General features: G+C 39.9%; 3 protein-coding genes across 3 annotated transcripts in view; 1 reads left to right on the top strand and 2 right to left on the bottom strand.

Annotated features, from left to right (window-relative positions):
- Positions 1-3,731: 3,731 nt before the first annotated feature.
- LOC116384137 (retinaldehyde-binding protein 1-like) lies at positions 3,732-9,038 on the bottom strand. Its single transcript, XM_031848546.1, has 8 exons — positions 8,987-9,038; positions 7,781-7,821; positions 7,139-7,267; positions 6,794-6,998; positions 5,443-5,621; positions 5,209-5,367; positions 4,578-4,688; positions 3,732-4,486 (listed from the first exon to the last, which is right to left on the bottom strand). Exons 2-8 carry the CDS (start codon positions 7,787-7,789, stop codon positions 4,340-4,342), a joined length of 939 nt encoding a protein of 312 aa, XP_031704406.1. The 5' UTR covers positions 7,790-7,821; positions 8,987-9,038; the 3' UTR covers positions 3,732-4,339.
- A 2,681-nt stretch (positions 9,039-11,719) lies between these two features.
- slc39a1 (solute carrier family 39 member 1) lies at positions 11,720-17,407 on the bottom strand. The gene is made up of 4 exons (XM_031848752.1): positions 17,160-17,407; positions 15,954-16,084; positions 15,091-15,405; positions 11,720-13,791 (listed from the first exon to the last, which is right to left on the bottom strand). Exons 1-4 carry the CDS (start codon positions 17,272-17,274, stop codon positions 13,438-13,440), a joined length of 915 nt encoding a protein of 304 aa, XP_031704612.1. The 5' UTR covers positions 17,275-17,407; the 3' UTR covers positions 11,720-13,437.
- Positions 17,408-18,318: 911 nt separating this feature from the next.
- Positions 18,319-21,219, top strand: part of tmem208 (transmembrane protein 208) — a 3,708-nt gene continuing 807 nt past the window's right edge. Inside the window, exons 1-5 of the mRNA XM_031848751.1 lie at positions 18,319-18,499; positions 19,447-19,542; positions 19,995-20,054; positions 20,154-20,290; positions 20,998-21,082. Coding sequence (XP_031704611.1) covers positions 18,494-18,499; positions 19,447-19,542; positions 19,995-20,054; positions 20,154-20,290; positions 20,998-21,082 — 384 coding nt within the window. The 5' untranslated portion in view covers positions 18,319-18,493. The remainder of the gene's footprint in view (positions 18,500-19,446; positions 19,543-19,994; positions 20,055-20,153; positions 20,291-20,997; positions 21,083-21,219) is intronic.

Genomic DNA, 21,219 nt, shown 5'->3' with positions numbered 1-21,219 from the left:
ATTACAGTAATCAAGGACTGCTGCAGTCGGTGCCCATTTAATGCACCTGTAAGAAGCTCAATGCTCATCACCGCCAGGGCCATGTAGCCTAGTCTGCGGTCTTAACCAACACAGCGTCTTTGTAGTATGGAGGGATGGATGGATGTACCGCACAGATGTAGTGTGTATGCCTGTGTGCGTCGTCTGTGTAGACCGAGAGTTATTTGATCTTTGTGTTTGGTAGGTGTGATCCAATTTTCCCTGCCATGGTCTATTGGCCCTTCTATTGTCCATTCTTTTGGGTGAACTGTTGTTCCATTGTTTCTAGAAAATGTACAGTAGAAAAGTTAAGTATTATGGTGGGATTTAAGACGTTTTTCCAGCTCATAACATCCCCTTGGCACTTGCGTTTGGCACTTTTGAAAGTGTTCAGTGCTTAGCAGACATGACCAGGGATCAACCCCAGAGGGGATCCACGCACATTCCCACGGTCGCATTTTATCACTTTGATTCAGTGCACTTTATACCCTGTGTGACACAATCTTTTTATTTTTTATTTTTTCCCATTCTTTTTTTTCTCGTCATTAGCCGAAGCGCAGGTATGGAGACTATTAATGGTTTAGCTCTCCTTGTGACCGAGAGGAAGAACTGGAGGGAGCGAGGATGATAACGAAAAGTTAGATGACTCAAGTGTTCCCCATGTTGTCTTTCAGCCCTCTTACTCTTTCGTCTGCCTTTGATCAGCTGCAGGTCCAGCCAACACTATGATATCCTTCTCTTACTGCGCAGACACGAGCACTCCACCTTCTAAACGCCTCATTTGGTTCAAACATCTCACTGCACATTTGCATTTCCCAGCAGATGCTTCTGTGGCGTGGACTGATTGGCCAATGCGGTCCTGTTAAAGGAAAAGTTCAGCAGTGTGAAGCACATTTTCTCTTACAATCTGAGCTGGGAGGTACGACGAGTAGGAGGGCCGACGACTCCGCCGCTAAACCAAATGTTTATTTAGTAGATTGTTTGTACTACTGGTGATTATTAAAGTGATTGTTAAATTGTTAAATTAGATGGCAAACACTGTATGTTAGAAGTGACGGGTTTTATGCGAGGGAAAGGTTTGTTGGAATCTATCTGAAACGTGTCTCGGTGAAGGCGTACTGCAATAATGGGACCTGTGGACTTTTCAAAACCTGAATCTAATAGAGATTTTTTTGCAAACCTTGTTTAAGGGCTTAGGAAGCTTCTTCCAAGACAAAGTCCAGCCAAGTAATCTGAACACTGTGATGGGGCAGATGGACAGATTGAGTGACGAAGGGATGGGCAGTGATTGAAAGCAGCGCATCTTGTAAAGCTTTTTAAGGCCAAAGTTTTCTGTCTTATAACACCTGAGTTTGATAGTGTTTGAAAGAAGGAGCGTTTGTTTGAGATAAAGGAAGATTAGCATTTCAGGACAATTCATAATTGTCTTTGTGTCCGTTAGTCGCAACATTATGACTGAAGAATAATTATCCTGAGTTCATTCTTGACCCACGAAAAAATAGTTTGGGTTATAGTACCAGTGGTTGTTGTACCAGTGGTCAACAACCACTGGTACTCGAGGACAATCTCATAACCAGTTTATGGAGATTTGTTTAATTTATTTTTTAGATGTAATCAGGTTACCACAGTCTTAGGAAGGGAGGGGTGAGCGGTGGGGAATTCCATTGGTTGCAACCACACCACTAGATGCCGCCACATCCTACACACTGTCCCTTTCATGTCACTAATGCTAACTTTGCTAACAGGGATTCACAGATCGGACTTCATCCCTCTCAACGCTGGGTATCTGCCAATACCAAGCACCGATTCGATACCAGCGCCCTGTTTAAAATCTGTAAATCTGTACACCGCATTGAGTGGAACTCGAATCATTTGTATTTACTGTAAAATAGAATAAGGGATTGGCGTGACAGTAAGTCAGCAGCCTGCAATGACTGAATTAATGAAGCGGAAAGTGGAAACACTACATATTATATGACATAGTCAACTAGAAGGGAACTCATTGAAATCGGGCCAAAAGTTTTTCTGTAATCCTGCCAGACCATAATCATAACTAACCGTAGTTTTCACGTGGATCAGTGAAATCTTGGCAGATACTTGATCAACTTTAAAGTGTTTGGGTCGGTGCATTCTGACTGAAAAGTGTAGATCTGTCTCTCAGACTGTAGAGAAGAAGTCTGTCTGAGCCACTACCTTTTTTTTCTTCTTCGTCTCTAAATGGAGTCATCCTGCATTGTTCAAACCACAAATGACTGTCGCCATCTGTTGTCTCGCAGACCAAACTACAAGTGCAAACATCATCGCAATGCATTCATCTGCAGTGAGATTATTTTCATGGCTCACTCTGTCCACAGCTCTCATCCGCTGTGGTTTGGGTTTATTCTGGCTCTTAAAGATAATCCGATGAATATTAATGACACCAGCACAAACCCAGTTTCTGCAGTGAGAGCCATTTGTGTTCTTCTTAAGATTTTTTTTGCCTCCCCCAACTTGGCACAAAAATGCAGGTTTGGATGTATTATTTGGATGTATTTTTTTTCTAGTCGACTATTTGGGGTATTTTTTCTGTATTTTGTACTGTTTTTATGACTTGTGTTTTTTTTTTTTGTTTGTGCAAATGCATCAGAGTGTGAGTGTTGAGTAAACATACAGTAGATGTATACTGTCACCGCTTCTGATTGACAAAAACCAAAACTTCTTCACTTTAACAATTTAAAAAGCTAAAAAAAATATATGGATATAGTGTATATTAAAATATTTGAGGGAACGTGTGAGAAAAATACAGGCAATAACCAACCAGGAGGGATTCTCTTATTTCAATGTGACCTAATATGGTGTCAAAGTATGTTCCTTTTCTTCATGGAGTGTGGGATCTGAGATGTTGTGTTACTGTGATATGAGAACGTTCTCCTGTGTATTTAACCTAGCCCCAGTGCTTCAAGCATCTGCTTTTGTTTTAACTAGATTGTGGGCTCATTTTTGAAAACTGAAGAATTAAAATATAAGAATCTTTTTGACTTTAAATGTCAATGGATCCACAAATTACATCTTGAATGGAGATGAACATTACTCAGGGTTGTGTTTCTCTAAAACATTTTTTTTTATTTAAAACTTATCAGCCCACATTAACCGTTACACAGCTTTAATTTAACATTGACAAACATTTTTAAGGGATGTGATGAGGACTACACGACGGGGCACACATAGTCACACAACATGATGTACTCTCATATTGAACACTGGCTGTTTTTGTTGAAGAAAGCCAGTGGGGGGTGTGTGTGTGTGTGTGTGAGATCTAATTATGTGAGGAAATATGGTTGTGTTCCAAAATAAATTATTTTCTCAAAAGAAAAAAAAAAAAAAAAAGTTTCTGTTCCTCTTTGATATTTGTAATTATTTTTAAACATTTTAAACATCAAATATTATTATAGATAAAGCTACACCGCAGTATAAAAAGTAATTCAAATTAGCGCCACTTTCGTCATCTGCAACGTTAAAATCATAAATTAATCTAAAAATGATTTATGTTTTTAATTGATTCAATATTTGATGCTAATACTTTACTTGTCGGACAAATTCAAACCTCCTTTATGAAACAGAATTAGCTGAAAGTAAACTGGATTTTATGGTTAAACTGTCTTTTGTTAGGAAACACCCACCAGGGTGAAATGACAGGAAGACAAATGATAAAAACGACAATTCATATAAAACTACAGACACAGAAAAACATTTTTATTGAAAATGTCCCAATCCAGTGCAAATTGCAGAATGGATCTTTATGGTACATAAGAGGCACAACTCAAACACGGCTGTTGAGACAAAGAACTGTTTCCATGGCACTGCATCAGGAGGCTCTCGCTCCTAAAACAATAATCCGTTTTCCCTCTTCATATCTTTCTAAACCCCTGAGACTGAAACACCTGTGTTCTCATTAAACCGGTAAAAGGCTGCTCTGTGATGTGAAATTGAATTTTAAGGCCAAGAATTCTAAACCAGACTGACTCGCGTTATCTACTCTCGGTTTCCCTCTGCTTGTAAAGTAACAATGAATGTCAGCGCTGTGAAGTAACAAACATTAACCACCAATTATTCTCCCTGTAACATCTAAACCTCCTTTTTCTTTCCCATTTAGTATATCACCATATATTTCATCATTTGCCACCCGTCCCCTGCTCCTATCTATAACTCTAGATACTTCTTTTTGCTCTTAGCAACGGCCTGAATAATAATACAAAATGTCAACATAGCTTCAACATAGACCGGGTCTGAAGCATCTAGGGCGAAGGACACTATAACTCTTGGGTTTGAAATGGACATACTTTCAGAGAGCAGTGTCTTCAGAGCCAAAAAGCCTGGTGGCGATGACCTGGCAGTCTGCAACAGAGGCTTTCCCATCAAAATCTGCCGGCAGGATGTCTGCATCGAATTCTTTGAAGTAGTTGCTCAGCTCGTCGCCGTGGACAAAGACCTGAGGGAAGTTATGAAGAGTATTCAGATGAATATTGGACAAAACTTAGTGTTTTATTTAGATTAAAGGGTTGATGGTCCTCGATTCGTACCCTCTCCAGCAGCTTGCTCTTCATGAAGGGTTTGACCACGTTGTATGTGGTGGTGAAATACCAGGGCTGGTGCGTAACGTGGACCGCCTTGAAACGGGCAGGGAAAGAGTCCTGCACAAAAACACACAAGAGATTTGAAGAAGATGTTCTGAGGTCTTGTAAAAAAAACTATGTTACCCTACAGCTAAACTGCACTCTCAATACGTTTTGAGGGAAACGTTTTTCCTCCCGGAAACTGAATAAAAAAATGTTACAAAGCTACTATTTTAGGCAACAAAACATCGTGGTTTGGCTTAAAATGAAACTAAATTGAAACAATGTGCAACAAAAGAACTTGGTCGTGTTTAGGCATCAAAAGTGTTCGGTTTGATGGGACTCGAATAGCAATCTTCTGGGTAAATGCCCTGTTTGTTTTTACCCATCCACCACCCCGACCTTCTCCTCTATACATAGACTTCCGTGGACTTATTCGTGATACGTTGAAAGCGAAAGTAATCCACGACACAATACGCTTACCTCGAAACGTAATTAACAGTGCAGTTTTGTTGTGTGGGAATTTGTTTCAGGAGAAAGGGTTATGAGGTAGCACATCAAGAAATTCTCATCTTTTTCTTTGAGAGCCTGTTCAGACCTGCAACATGTCCACCATCTTCTTGAGCTCAGCCGGCTTTATTCCTGAGGCGTGCTGCATGGTGAAGCCCTTGAAATTCTCAATCAGGACAAAGCCATTGATCTGGGTTTCTTCATTCTCCAGCAACTTCTCCAGGATCACACAGTACGCTCTTAAGACCTGCGACACACAAAGACTTTTTCAACAAATACTTCAGAATAATTTGCAGCGTCTTCGAAGTTGCTCAATAGCTACCTCATCGAATGTGATCTCCTCCAGGTCCCAGTTCTCGATGTTGAAAAGCAGCACAACGCGGCCGTACTTGTCCCTGCTGGGCAGAACCACGGGGTAACCCGCCTCGATGGTGCTGCGGACGGCCTCCGGGGTCATGTTCTCAAACAGCTCGGGATACTCCTTCCTGAAGCGCACATAACCTAGAGGGCACACAACACACCCACAGTTTACCCTGACCTTATTCTAACCTTAAACCAAGTCTTCACTCTGAAATGTAATGATTACTGTTATGGATACGTTCAATTGTCATTATATAGTTGCCCCTCGCAAAAAAGGGAGTCCCCACAATGTAACTGTAATCAGATTAACACACACACACACATCACAAGTAAAGGATAAGCTGCATTCTCTTATCGAGCACTAGTGGTTCCCAAACCCTTTGTGCAGGTTGATGTGCCAAACACAATGACACCACTATGCATCGCCAGTGCTGCTCTGAGGCTCTTCATACCGAGGCACCAATTAACCCAGAGTGTGTGTGTGTGTGTGTGTGTGTGTGTGTGTGTGTGTGCGCGCGCGCTTGTTTTTACCCGCAAGCAGCAATTAACCCCAGAAAACAAGTTCAAGTTCACATCACATTCCCTTCTCACACTAACAAGTTCTGCTTCTCTATATTCATAAATGTGTGTGTGTGTGTGTGTGTGTGTGTTTTTTCAGCCAAAGACAAAAAAAAAACAATCCAAACTAAAACTGTTTATTTTGGGTTATATTTGGCCTCGAGAAGTTAGAGGCTGTGGTTACAGTTGACATCTAGTAGTGTTAAGGTTTAGAGTATTATACTAAAGTTCAGATTTAGAGGAAAGGGGAGCTTTAAATGCGAGTTATTTGGCTTCAATTTGCCTGAATGAAGGTTACGGTTGGGATGATTGCTCAATAGTTTTGGTTGAACAATTACAAATATAATTTTGCAATGAGTCCTAAGCGCGCACACAAACAATAAGCAAGTCATAAGCTTGGTATCTTCTCATAGGAAGTGTCAAAGTACTCTGATTTGAATGTCATCTCCTCTCCCAGATCGACACAATCAGCACATGCGCTGTGGAGTTCCCAGGAGAACACTGTGAGTTCATGACTAAAGTAAACTTGCTGTCCCATTTGGACACAAAGGAGGGCTTTGTCAGGGGAAACTCAGAAGCATCTCAAAGCCCCCAATTAATGAACACATGCCGCCCTGTCTCATTGATGGGCAGGATTCATGCAAACCAGGGGCACAAAAGAGGTCTCACCCTCAATTAATGGAGCTACTGGAAAATGTCTGCAGAAACAGAATTTTCTCGGTTTGTCTCGCTACAATAGAACTAGAACTACTAACCCTTCATGAGCTCGTGGGCTCTGACGACTTCAAACTTGCGAGCTCTGAGGAAGCGCAGCATCAGAGAGTCTGGTTTGTCTCCGAAGTGCTCCAGCACCAGTTTGGCCAGGTCGTCTCCCTCCGCTGCTCTCTCCTTCATCATGGTCCGCAGGTCCTTCAGGGACGACGCTCGCCTCTCATCCGTCTCAGTCAGCTCATCCTTCGCCTGGGGGGGGGAGAAAAACCAAAAACAAAAACGCATTAAACAAATGTTGGGTTCTGCAGGGACAAAATGAACAATGGTGGCTTTAATATTTAGATTTGAACTCCTCTGTCAATGCTGCCCTCCAGTTATTATTATTTCACCTTTTGCACAGTGTGTCCAGGCAGTTTGTGGCACGGACCAAACACCGGCCCATGATCCTTCACTGTCAAATGCTCCAGCTTAGACCTCATGGCCTGCTCCTCCTCTGACACCATACGGAAAGATCCAGTCTGCATAAGGAAGAGACGCTTTTAAAAATAGACAAGATCATCTATCCATCTTCAGATTTTCATAAGTTTCTTGGTTATATCACCATACAGTGACAATCCAATTTGCTTGAAATCCTCCTTAATGTTTGTCTTTTACATCAATATTGTATGCCTTCGTGGCTGCAGTTTGTGAAACGACTCCAAATGCTTTGCTGCCTGAATACTTCAATAGAAACTCATGACAATGACTTTTAAGTTGTGAACCCACAACCCAATCAGACTCCAAACGATGCACACCAGTGAACGGCTGGTTAATCTGCTTCACATGATTACAGAAAAGACTTAAAAACAGCTTATGGGTCCATCCAAGAGCCAGCATCTACTGGCAAAATACCAGCATTATGCGCTGACAGTGAAATCTCCCAGAACACCAACCAGTGAAGTGAGGCCAGACACTGACAAAAACGACTTAAACAGACACAAAGTGACACTCGAGTGCTCTCTCTTGATTTGTTGCGCAGTAGGTAAACTTACAGCAGCCATGGTTGCAGCGTCTCACGGCAGCTTCTCTGACACTGAGAAGAAAGAAGAATGGGCACAAACAGAACATGAGCACATCAAGCCTTTCAGACATTTAGTTTGTTTGTGTCTGAGTTTGTTAAGGAGAGACCAGAGATGCATTAGTCCAGTTTTTGGTATATTACAAAATCAACATAAATGATGAGCATGAATGAAACAGGTGGTGTTATAGGGTAGCAAAAAATATTTTGTATCAGTGAATTATTGAGATGGAAAAGTGATTTTTTTTACTCATCAGTGGAGCAGACATCCTCTTACATAAGAGCCTGACAATACAGTAACAAAACAACAGATGTCTACTCACTGCTACTCTCCCATAGAACTGAATTACCTAACCTAGACTGGGTTTGTTCCTCATTCATTGCCATTACATCTGAATCACAGAGCTAAGCACAATATAAATGCCTGATATTTGAAAAACAGAAGATAGTTTAACAACACTGGACTAGTGAGATTTTAAATGTTTGTCCATGTTGTACAAATTGAGCAAGGACTCAGGCTTCAATCTTTGTTTGGATTAGAAATCAGAGGTCCCAACTGAGTTAGGAAGTCTTTTTCATAGCATGGAAACTGAAGATCTTTACAGCCAATCGGTGAAAATACCTTCAGTACAGCGGTTAGTGTTTTCAAACATGACAATAATTTTTTGTAAAATTCGGAGGCTTACCTCTGTGACTTGAATGTAATGGTAATGAGAGGCACACACTGGGGCTACAACCAATACAACTGCTTTCTAAAAACGTTTACTGGACGTGGTACATTGAAAGCACAAAGTATTACAGATGAAGCGAATCAAAGCAATCAAAACTTCAACTGAATTAAAAACAAAAACAATCATATCTTTCGCCAAATAATGTTGATTTAGCGGCATAAAGCCAAACACTGATATTAATATTAGTTGACATAAAGTCACCGATGCCCTGTCAGCTGTGTGTTAAAGTGTAAGTTTTGTACCCGTTTACATATGAAATCTTGGTGGGTGTAAATTAAACATCACAGCGGTAATCTGTCTTTTCACATCCAATGAAATCAAGTATTGTTTTATTGATTACTTCTTATCATCACATGATACAACACCAACATCCTTATAATGCTCATGATTTATCTTTATTTCCTTACCTATGTCGGGGTTATCTTAACTAAAGAGCAGAGCAGCCTTACCTTCAAGCAGACGGGATGAGAGGAGCAGACAGAGTGGCAGAGGAGACAACAAGAGGAGAGGGGATCAAGAGGGGAGGAGTTATTAAAAACGTCACTCAAAGTAGGATTCAAATGACACAGTGGATTACAATGAGTGCTAATCTACATGACGCAAACTGCGATGGGATGGGGGAGGAGAGGTGTGCCGGTCTGGACCATCACTCTGGTACGGGGGTCCTGAGGAGCAAAACGTTGGACGGAACACATCAAAAGAAAACAAAACTTTTTAGAAATCATATCGACATTTCAGAAAACTAACCCAACGCGTTCATTTAGAAAACATATATCACAAGAATCCTTAACAAATGATCACAACATAAAGCAACAACAAAACTAAAACAAAAATGACATTTCTGGAAACACAACAAAGTTAGAGAAAACTAATGGATGATGTAGAAAAAACTATTTTGTTCATGTGTTTTGTCCATTGTTGTGTGTTTTTGCACCTCTGAACCACTCTGGACTGGTGCTCATTTTCATCACACTAAATTTTACTTTGAAACATAAGCAAATACAAACCTAACTCGAAGGGAATCTAAAGAATGAGAAGATACTGTACATAATTTAGGTTATTTTTATGTATTTCATTCGTGTGCAGATTCCAGCTCCAGCTGTTTACCTCTTAAACATCACTTCATACTGACGGGACATTTGACCCAAAACATGTGACATGAAAGGTGGAATTTAAACTCGATAGTCTTGTGCCTGTGGGAATGCCATATGAGAGACACGACCACCTGTGAAGCACCCACACTTTCAACTTCACATTACACATTCCTCTTTGTAATCCACATCAGAGGGAGCCACTTGTTTTGGGACCCACATTATGGGTTACTTATCCATGATTGCACAACATCAGATAACTTGACTCTCTCCCAGTGCCAGTCAATAATTACAGTAACTGAGAATCAACTTATGTTTGCTTTTTGGAGACTGATGATAGTTTGTCATGTATCTATTTCCATCTTCATTGTCTCCATCTTTGTTACCTACAGCTATTAATAATTCTGATGTCATTTATTTTTTATTTTTGGTAGGTTGGTTGGTCCTCGACTTTGGTCCAGACTGATATCTCTACTTTTTCATCTAGGGATATCATCAAGTCAAAAGTTAAAGGTGCAATATGCAGCATTCAGAGCAGATATAGTGAAGAGCTATCGCTGAGCTGGTAGAAGAGGTTAATGAGCTGTGGGTGATCAGAAGAAACGTCCATCCGACACTGAGGCTCTGCTGGGTCTCCCTCCTCCACACACTGAGACCTCTGTCATCCAAAACTGGCAGACTTACTGTACTGCGCTGTTGGTCCTCTATCAGCACCTCTCATTAGTGGATGCTCATGAATAACCTCCTATATCCTCACAAACACATACACGGGTTAACAATGTCTCCATGTGGCTGTTTCAAGTCTCTGGTGTGTATAGTTAAGGTCTTTGATGTGAAGGAATTCCTGACAGTTATTTCATACCAGAGTGAAGACAGATCAGAGATTAAACTCAAGCTTTATATTTGATTCGTTTTCTGATTCACCATCTGGTTTTAATATATTTTCATTGTAGTCTGAACAACAAAAGGACCACAAACAACTTTCTTCATTTATTAGAAAGATTTGTCTTTTCATCATCTGATGTTTCCCTCAATAACTTTTATTATGAAAACAATTAAAGTCAGAGAGAGCTGGAGAGACTAAACACGTCTTACATCATTCCTGAGTGTTTGATGAGTTTTATCATTTAAGAGAAACAATAATCATATTCTGGGTTATTTAATAATGACGCCACAGTCACAATTTCAAAACGTACAGACGCAAATAATTCATAAATAAGACGATCGCATTCAGCCGGTAGAAATGGATCCTGTGCTTATAAACAGAACACAGGACAGTTTGTTAACAGACTATAGAGATAAAACACCTCTACACTGATGATAATTGTGTGTCTTTATTAGTTATTAGTATTATTAGTTACTATTATTAAGTACAGTGATCATGTGAACAGACACAAACTTATCAAAAGTCTCTCCAGCTGCTAAAGCCGACTGACATCTGATCCAGCTGTGATCAGCTGATCCTCCGTCATCAGAAACAGACGTCGCTTCACGTGACGCAACTGAGGAAAGGACGTCTCATTTCTCTTAAAACATATTTCCTTGTTTCCTCTCTCCTCGCGTCTCTGCATGCTTCCCTGGTGGGAGGGACTAGGACACAAGGAAAATGATCAATGAGAAGCTCAACACTTCCCCCTTTTGGCTCCAGTAATCTGCTGCAACCTTGACCCACATGGCATCAAATCCCCCACAAGTCAGAAACATTCTGTAGCAGCTCATGCTGTAATTTAATTCAAGCTTCCTTTTGATTAGAAGTAGAGGAAGAGAAACTAAAATATGTTAAGTATGGTTTTAAATGGTGCACTGGCACTAACACATAATGCCCTTGACAACACTAGTGTGCATTTCCATTCATGATTAGTTTATATAAAGTGTTCATCTTTCTAACATACTAACATTACGCTTAATCTATTATATAACAGCTACTTGACTACACTTTAGTGCAGTTAACTGTGATATTTTGGGACACCATTAACATAAAGTGTATCAAAATAAATGTTCTAACATCTATATATTCAAATTGTATTACCTAATATAATTTAGAAACCTATCAATATACATTATGCATTACTATACAATAAATATTTGTTTAACATACTTAAAATATGTAAATATTATCCCTGAAAGAGTGATTTGATTAAATTGAAGATATATGAAAATAATGTCCATATTAATTATAAGCAACTTTTGCACACGGAAAACAAACATGCAGACAATTCCTCCTTTATCTTTACTCTGATCAAGTTTACATAACAGACAACAAAGTTGTTTCTCTCATGAGATTAACACAAAATATAAGATATATAAGATAAAAGATAAGGCACAAAACAATACATGTAGGTCTACTTGACAGTCGATGTTTGATGACAAATGATTCTTTTTACACATTATGCATTCTGGCAAAAAGCACACTGATGTGAGGTATTTTTGCTGTGTAAGTTTTTGTGACAACCAACCCACACCTTCCTCCTATTTGTTCTAGCATCTGACCATCCCATGACTGTGATGGTCTTGTGACTAAACAGAGACAGTTCATAATTACATACATGGACTTCATACACTTTGAGTGTCAGCATGCTGAATTAAAGTAATGTAATGTGAAGTACTGTGGTGTCCTGCTTGGTTTGATTCCTAGACACAAATACAAGTATGTGCACAAGGGAAATACGATGAATCACGAGTTTGCAAAATCAATTCTTTATCTTCGCTTCTCTTTGTGCTGATATTTAAAGCTTCCTTATTTGTCCACAAGCAAAATAGAGAACTAAAAGCACTCTACATATCAAAAGTGTTTTAATAAAGCAGCATTCTGTTTGTAGTTACAGACTAAATGGACAAAGCTAAACTAAATGGACTAAACTGGGACAAAGGTCAAAATAATGTAAATGACTGGGATCAGCTTGTTTAAATAATTGTTAAAAGCCGATTACATCTTAGCCTAAAGATAAAAAACTGATTTGTGATAGGGGAATTGCAAACAGTATAAAAATAAATCCCACATATTTTCTTCATCATTGCATCTCTTCTCTGTTTTTGGGGTATATAACCTCTCAAGGCATCAGGAAGTCAGTTTACAATACACTAGTTTACTGGACAAATATATTACATGTTGATATTCGAGAAGTAATAGCAACTTCTTCTACATCTTAAAGCAGTGCACTAAAATACCATGGTTTACTAAATACACTTTGGTCAGAGGAAACACCATGAAGTTACAAACCAGCTGCAAAGAAACACTTCAACAAAACGCACCAACAGTGCTTTATGGAAAGAAGATGCTTCCAGTTGGAATTAGTTTCAAGTAAAATGTAAACATTAAAGATCTGGTGGGACTGATTTTCTGACCCGATTGAATTCATTATACGTCCAACATGAACCTTTGTTTACAGTAGATTCCTCAATAGTGTCAAAGGTTATAGGCTCTTTTTTAGTTTGTCCAAAGCATGTCTCAAAACAAGGCAAGTGATAAATGAGGGGACTCTGTGAAATGCTACTTCTTTCCTCTGTGCCTCTCTCAGCTTTTCAACAAACTTATCATTGCAGGAAGTGGTTCCTCTTTACATAAACACCTCTTGAAAAGAAATGATATCAACATAAACGGCCCCGACTCCTCCTTTGTGAATTTTTTAAAAACTATAATAAAAGTAATACAACATCAATATCTGTTGTCATGCTCCCGTGGACATTAAAAGCTCCAGAGTTCTTTTGTAATGAAGAAACTTTGTCTTTCAGTACAAAAGTAAAGTTTGTGTGAGCTGCAGTGTTTGCCACAGAGCGTCCGGGTTAAGTCCCGACGGCTGGTCTCCGTCTCAGCCCAAAAACGTCAGAGCTGCCATGATGCTGAAGCCCAGCAGGATGAAGAGCACCTTGAGGAGCTGCTTCCCGGGGGAGTTGAGCTCATGCGGGAGGATCTCCAGAAAGGTGATGTAAATAAACGTCCCCGCGGCGAGCCCCTCCAGCACGGCCTGGATCAGCGTCCCGGCCGCTAGCCGAGCCTCCATCACGCTGATGCCAACGGCGATGCCTATCGGCGACATCATGGCGAAGACTCCGATGTAAGCAGCCACCCACAACGGACGGACGGCGCTCTGGACCAGCTTCACCGACAGGCTGAACACTATGATGCTTTTGTGGACAAGAATGGCGATGCAGATCTCCAATACCTGGAGGAAACAAAGAACAAATCCTTTAAAAGCTTCCATAGAAACACAAACAACAGTAAATGTTGATGTCATCTTGTAATTTAAGGTCATTGATGTAATTCAAAGAGGAGCTATGCTTTATAGCAAGATTAGCTTTATCAATGAAGTGCACAGATGTTCCGGTGTTTCATTTGCTGTATTATCATTATTTTATCCATCAACTGTTTCTCATTTCATCCTAAATAAAATGTACAATGTAGCAACAAATAAGGATACTAAAATATAAAGTAACATATTCTTAGATGTACTTCAATAGAGGATCTTTCCGTATCGCCCACTCCCAGGGGGTAACTGAATCATTTGTGTAATCAGTTGAGCCCATTGTTCTGTTTGGACAACTTCCTCAGTTTTGGAGAATAACATGAACTCAACAGGCTGATATTGTTTATTTACTTCACACCAAACTCTTCTGCACCTGTATCCAGCAGGGCTGCAAGAGTCCACCAACCACCTCCTGAGGACTCTTCTACATAACTGTAGCACCCTGAAAAATACAACCACTGCACGGATCAAATTACTCAATAAGCCGACTCTCGTTTTCATACAGTAACTTACTTGAAGAAAATGTCCAACTGAGTGGACACATAAGAAACACACAACTGCATGTAGATGAAAAGTCCTGAGGGCACATTGATGGTTTGCTCAGACTGCTTAGGTTGACCACGAGGTGCAGATCTGACTCTCATGACAGCCGGATTCCTTTCCTGCCAAAGCGTCCTGAAGCTATGAACTGAAACCCTGCTTTCTTCTGGTTACATGGGAATGTTGTGAATAAGATTCCAACTTTATTAGTGAAGCACTTTTCTAAGACAAATGTTTACAAAGTGCATGTTGTGTAATTAAGCCAGAAGACTCACAGAGGTAACTTTAAATTTAAAAAATGGTTAAAAGTGTAAAAAGAAAGTGGAGAAAATGACAAATGCTGTATATTCTCTGGAACTTTGAGCAGATTAAGGCCTCTTGAAGGGTTATGGAGCTGTTTTTCAATGAGCGGGTCCCCTTTACATTATTCCATTGATCTAAGGGTGGTGGTAACACACCAAGATATGCTGCAATGCATTCACAAATGTAGGGAAGAAGAAAGCTGAAAGCTAGTGAACATGGATTTAAAAAAAGGTTTTTACAAATGTTTGAAGAAGGAAATGCACTCGATACACACAATGCATTATTGTGAGCAACAGTGGATGTAAACACATATTTGTTTGTTTACAGGACAACTCCACAGGACCCATTGAACATCAGGTGTTTGTGTCTTCTTACCTTCGAGTCCGTGCTCTGCAGACCGATGGCAAGACCCTCAAAAACCGAGTGGAGCGAGAGGGTGAGGAAGAGCATGAAGGAGCGGAAGGGGGAGTGAGCCTGAAAGTCAACATGGACGTGGTGACCGCTGCCCTCCAGATCAGGGCTTCTTCCATGGCCGTGTCCGTGGCCGTGCCGGTTTCTGTTGTCCGGTATGAGGGGCGCCCTCTCCTCCTGAGCCCCTCGCATCTCCCGACAGTTCAGGACAATCCTCTCCAGTATGAGGACCATGAAGAAGCCGGCCGCCATGATGAACTCTGGAAGAGGGAAACTGGTCTGTTTGAGACCGACAGAGCGATTAATGCGCTGCAGTCTCCATCTGATAAAGTCACGAATAAGGAAGCACTGCTTGTAGACACATTATAGTACAGTATGTCTATAAAGACCTTCGGTCACCCAGGATGGGATATCTAAAAGTGCTACGTTGAAAACAACAGGAATAGCTGTTTAAGTCATGAAGACCACACGTCGATCACATGTTCTTACACACATGTCTATTTCATTCTTTCACTTTATCGAATAATAAATATGGCTGAGCTATTATTTATTCGTTAAGAGAATAAAAACAGTAAATAAAATTGCCTTAGCACTCCCCAGCTTCTCAAATGTGAGGATTTGCTGCTTTAGTTCTGTTTTCTATTATTATGAATTTTTACTTCTTTCTAAAATTGTATAGACTAAATAAATAGATTAATCAAAACAATACCGACATACATTTACATGACTGATACATTTTCAATAAAAAACAATAAATATTATATGTGATGATTTATTCACAGCCTAAGTTTGTCCAAATCAATCAATCAATCAATACTTGGACGTACCTCCACCAACCGAGCATCCAGCTCAGCATTTATGTCTGACAGATAATCTGGAATGATGTCGAGAAGACATGCTGCCAGGAAAACCCCGCCGGCAAAGCAGCTGATCAGACTCAGAACTGTGCGGTGGGTGTCTGCAAATGCAAAGACAAAACAGCTCTTACATTTCCACATGAACTTACACACAATGGTTCAATTACTACAAATAAAATGCAATTAAGTGCAGAGTAAACAAAGCCTGTTTTCTAGCCTCAGTCATGTGTTACTCTGCTTTTGTGAAAATCTGTCGGTGATTCATGATCGTCTCTGTGAGTGAATGAGGCACTTTACATTTTCTAACTTGGTTAAATGTAACTAATTATCACTATAACCTGAGGGATTGATGGTACACCTCAGACATTGATCAAATCACCACCGTCCTTCCAAAGTTAGAACAATTGTTAGAAGATCATGTGACACATGATGATCATGAGAGCACAGAAGTCTAGTTGACTCAGCAGAGCAGTGAATCACATGCGGATGTAATGGAGAGAAATTATACTCTCACTTCCCAGTTCCAGTGAAAAAAGCCAAAGTTCACCATCCAGACATCCCTGCTGAGTCTGTTATTACATCATTGTCAGGTGACTCCAGGCAGGAGAGGAGGATTTGTTAATGGTCATAGTGAATTTACACATTTATGTTCACATAAATAACAATGTAATGGCAGAGGAATTAGTAAACAGTGTGAGCTCATGCCAATATATGATGGCTGATTGAAATCTACCCTGGTATTAAACATGTGACCACTGTTCTGTTATGAGTGGGTTAGTGGTTTCCGAGTCACGGTTGATAGAATCAATAGCGGTCATTGACTTTACGACACTAAATCATGTGATTCAGTGAGACCGACAGCTGGTGAAACGGAACCACGGTATACCCTCCTCTAATCTTACTTAGGATCGTTGCACAAAACCTAATCAAAATGTGGGAACATTTAAGGTTGGCTTGTTTATCTGTCAATCGCAGTACATCGTAGAATAAAAATGAAAACCGCAAATGAATCAGCGACTTCTCCTTTTTACTTCGGCATCGGTGTACTAAAGCAAAAACTCAGCCAATCAATCACTGTTTAACTGAGACTGTAAGACGACTCCAATGCCCAGACTTCTTTAAAATATGAATACGTTAACAGTGAAGAATGCTATCTTAGTAAACACTAATACAGACCTGTCCCGTTTGTGTCTCTGAACCATTTGACTCGAGCGGGGATAAATCCAAAAAGAAGAGTTAAGAGCAACAAACCGATCAGAGCGCCTATTTTCACCTGCAGCAAGAATTCCATTTTGTGGCATAAAAAGTGTGTCAGTTCAAGAGTGATGTTCGCTGCCTAACTGTACTCCCATTTCATGAGCTGTGCGGGAAGCCGGAGCTTGATAAGAGTTTAGTCAGAGAGCTGCAGCAGCTTCTGTTGTTATTTAGAAATGGTTCGCCAGTTCCCTCTACGGTGGCCGAGAAGGGTGAAAAACGTAATCGCGAAAAACTGAACAGGGAACGTCAAGGTGAATATACTTTATTTTATACTTATAATAACAATAACACATTTTTTTAAACTTTGTGATTTTATCAGACCTTTAATACTAATCTGAGGTAGAAAAAGTACTAAAATGAAGTTCTTAAATACAACTATGTAATACTATTGGGCCTACAAGTAAAAGTCTTACATAAGTAAAAGTGCACAAGTCTGAACATGTAGGCCTACTTGAAATATCAAAAGTGACTGTCCTTGTTACTTCAGTAAAATGTTCTCTGATTGAGATCATATTGTACATTATAAGATTAACAAGACACTGCTTTTAAATAAAATAAGTAAGTAAGGGGTCACAAGACAGAATTGTTGTCCATGCTTTTATAAAACCAGTAACTTTGATGTTGTATTAATTCATTTTTACAATATGTTTGGTGTAACTCTTGTTTGTGGTGGTTTCATTTTCCTCACTTTGTTGTTTACATTTTGAGTGGTTCCCAAATGCTTATAATAAAAATATCAAAGGCCAATTGTTGATCTCAAGTTATAATACCAGTTCATCCTGCAAGGGGAAATTTGCAAAAAATATACTTAAGCAATCAAGAAGGCCTCATTGTAAAGACTGTGGCCTAATAATAATTATACATAAAATGACTTGAATAAATAAGAATAATTAACTAAAGTTCAATCTTCTTATAATTATCTTTTTCCGTGGGTAACGTCATTAATTTGAGTATTTATTTATTATTTGTAAACCAGCAGATGGTGCCCTCTCACCACATTTCAAGCCACACACAAACACACGCGCGACAGTAATCGATGACGACATATTCATGCGCCGGATATGTTTCCCCCCACCCATCGATCAGAAGCCCCGAGTGCTGATGTGTTACAAGAAAGCTCACCGCAGGGAGACTTGTGAGTTTCTTCCTTGATGCAGTAATAATACAATAACGGAGAGAAGCGGCGGTGGGTCACAGGTCGATGTCAAAGAAGACGCAGCGGAAGAGATCGACAGCAGCGGGTCAGAGAGCGAATGGCGGTGAGAGAAACGGAGACACACGCAAAGCTGCAACAGAGACGCAGTGAGACAGGAACAAGTGACTGATTCACTGCTACGTTTACTTAAAAACTGTTTACTACAGATGACGCTCCCGTGCGAGGTGACTCGGGAACAGTGAGACCAACACAAGCTGCAGAAGAAGCTAAAACAATAGTGTCTGTGTGTAGGAAAGAATAAACATTTAAATACATCTGATATCATTTTTCTCCCCATTACCTCCATATTTTACTGAGCTGAATCACAGTTAAGATGTGTCAAAATGGGTAACACTTCCAGGTCATTAGTTTACTAGTACTAGTACTACTGCTACTACTCGTCCGTTTTGTTTTTATAGTATCTTAATTAAACATTGTATTTAACTAATATACAAGTTTTTCAAAAGCAACATAATAAATGTGCACTGACAGATCTACAGCTAAAGTAGTTATGTTGACATGATTTTGATATGTTTGGGAAATAATGAATCACTCAAAAATACGTATTTAATAAAAAAATATTATATACAAGAAAAGCGTCTAGAGCTACAAACTTTACTTCAAGTTTGTGGAAGTTCCCATTTAAAAAAAACTAAGATATAAACTTAAGCTTTCATCTCTGTTCTAATAATTCGATACCAATGCTATTTATTATTGTTCAGGTTTTTATTTCTGATTAGCTGTAGGTCATATATTAATAAATCTTAAGACGTGAGAACACATAACATTCACAAATCTTTAGCGTTTCAGATTTTCTTTATTTTTTTTAGCAGAATCTATTAAATAAATGTCAGATATCAACTTATATTACTGCCTTGAGAGAGCAGGAAGTTTAGCCAAGCCCCATAAGCTGTTTTGCACTTGTATTTACTCAACATGCATTCATTAGTTGGTGTGGTTGATAAACAGCTTCATAACGCTGAAACGGCTCTCTGTGTTTTTGCCCCACAGCCCAAAGGTAAAGTTGGCACCAAGGGGAAGAAGCAGATCCACGAGGAGAATGCGGAGACTCAAAAGTTCTACACCAGAGTCATCCTAGGAGCTAACGTAAGAACCTCGCCGCTGTTTTTGTGTCGTTGCAGTCAAAGGAAATGTCAGTGAGATGGACACTGCAGGCCTTGACCGAGTGGTCAACACAGAGTGGTCTCACTGGATCAAAGCTTGTTCATTACTTTAAAAACACTTCCGTTCTGCAAGTTGCTTGAATCTCATGCAAGCTGCAGATCATCACAGTATGTTTTATGTGTTTCACATTATTTATGAATTAGGGGTGGGCAATACAGTAATTTTTTTTGAAATAATGATGAATACAACTTTAATATAGTAATATATTTTGAAATGTAATTGTAAAACTGTCTGTTTTTGGCTACTACGTTGAAAATGTTAAAATGATTGATTATCATAAAAGTTGCAGATCAAAAACTACTAATTGATTCCCACCACTACCATCACACTGCCATGTCATCCAAACCCATAACTATTCTGCTGTTTCTCCTCAGGCAATATATGTTGCCGTAAATCTTTTGGTTTTCTACAGTTCGTCTACATTTTCGACATGGGTGAGTGCATGTAATCAATATCATTTATAATCTCAATAGAGCACAAATCTGATACACTACCTCCCTCTCTGGCTCTAACGCCTCGCATCCCTCCTGCAGCTCCTGCTTGTGTTCGCACTAGCAGTGCATGTCGGGAGCTACCGCTCCATGTCGGCCATGGCCAAGGCAGTGTTTGCTGAGGACGGAAGTCTCGTGGACGGAGGAATAGACTTAAACATGGAGCAGGGAATGGCAGAGTAAGTAGTCCCCAAAATACAAATAGGGTTCAAGTATAGTGGGAAGAGGAAGTCTGCGTCGGCATGAAAACAATGTTACTATGTGAAACAACTTGGACGTGCACATGGTTTTCCATTCAGTTGTGTTTTGTGATCAGTTTTGTCCTAATCCTCTCATTGGTGGAGCATATTGAGCACAGGAAGCTTTGCAGACATTACCCAGGGCTCAAAATACTGCTTTCCCTCCTCAACTGCGTGAATGACTGAATTTATATCTTCGTTTAAAGGTGACGATGAATAGGATTTTCCAAGACTCGTACTAAAGTAATCCCTCTCACTCGTCACTTATGACCCACTAGAAGTGTGTGTCTGTATCTGCCGAGACCCTGCCCTCTGCCTGTGTCATCTTATATTGCTGTGGTCGTGACGTTTCAGAGCGTCACCCTCTATGAAAACGTAGAAATCAGGTGCCAGATCGTAAGTACAAAGCCAAGAGGAAGCTACGGAAATGGCGGACAGAGAGCAGAAAACACGCAATTATAGTGAGGTGAAAGCCAAGCGGACAAAGCAAAACGAGCACCGTAACCCTATGGACGGCATTATATTAAAGTATGTAAATAAATAGCAGTCGCATGCTTTGTTAGTCCTTGCTGAAGAGGGTAAAGTTGTTCTATGTGCACAGAAACATAATTTTCAGTGATATTTTATTGTGTGTGTTTTGGTTTTAGGCACCTGAAGGACGTCATCCTGCTCACAGCCATAGTCCAAGTGCTCAGCACAATCTCCTCTTATTTCTGGTATCTTTGGATGCTGGTAAGACGATGTTCCTGATAAATCCTGTGAGATAGCTGTTAATTTTCTGCCTGATTCCTTTTCTGCTTTCTTCTTGTCTCATAACTTGATTGTGTGTGTGTGTGTGTGTGTGTGTGTGTGTGTGTGTGTGTGTGTGT

Source organism: Anarrhichthys ocellatus, unplaced genomic scaffold (assembly GCF_004355925.1).
Source record: "Anarrhichthys ocellatus isolate YVR2014 unplaced genomic scaffold, GSC_Weel_1.0 scaffold8, whole genome shotgun sequence".
Taxonomy (NCBI): Eukaryota; Metazoa; Chordata; class Actinopteri; order Perciformes; family Anarhichadidae; genus Anarrhichthys; species Anarrhichthys ocellatus.
The sequence above is the reverse complement of the archived record's forward strand: the minus strand, read 5'-3'. Positions and strand labels throughout refer to the sequence as shown.

Bases quoted from the DNA above. Each gene is read 5' to 3' on its own strand.
- LOC116384137 (XM_031848546.1), bottom strand. The intron at 6,999-7,138 runs GTGAAATAATAA...TCCCCCCCCCAG, and splicing joins CTGGACACACTGTGCAAAAG to GCGAAGGATGAGCTGACTGA. The intron at 5,368-5,442 runs GTAGCTATTGAG...TGTGTGTCGCAG, and splicing joins AGGAGATCACATTCGATGAG to GTCTTAAGAGCGTACTGTGT.
- slc39a1 (XM_031848752.1), bottom strand. From the start codon at position 17,274: ATGGAATTCTTGCTGCAGGTGAAAATAGGCGCTCTGATCGGTTTGTTG. The intron at 15,406-15,953 runs GTACGTCCAAGT...GGTCTCAAACAG, and splicing joins TGGATGCTCGGTTGGTGGAG to ACCAGTTTCCCTCTTCCAGA. The intron at 13,792-15,090 runs GTAAGAAGACAC...TGTTTCCTCCAG, and splicing joins TGCAGAGCACGGACTCGAAG to GTATTGGAGATCTGCATCGC.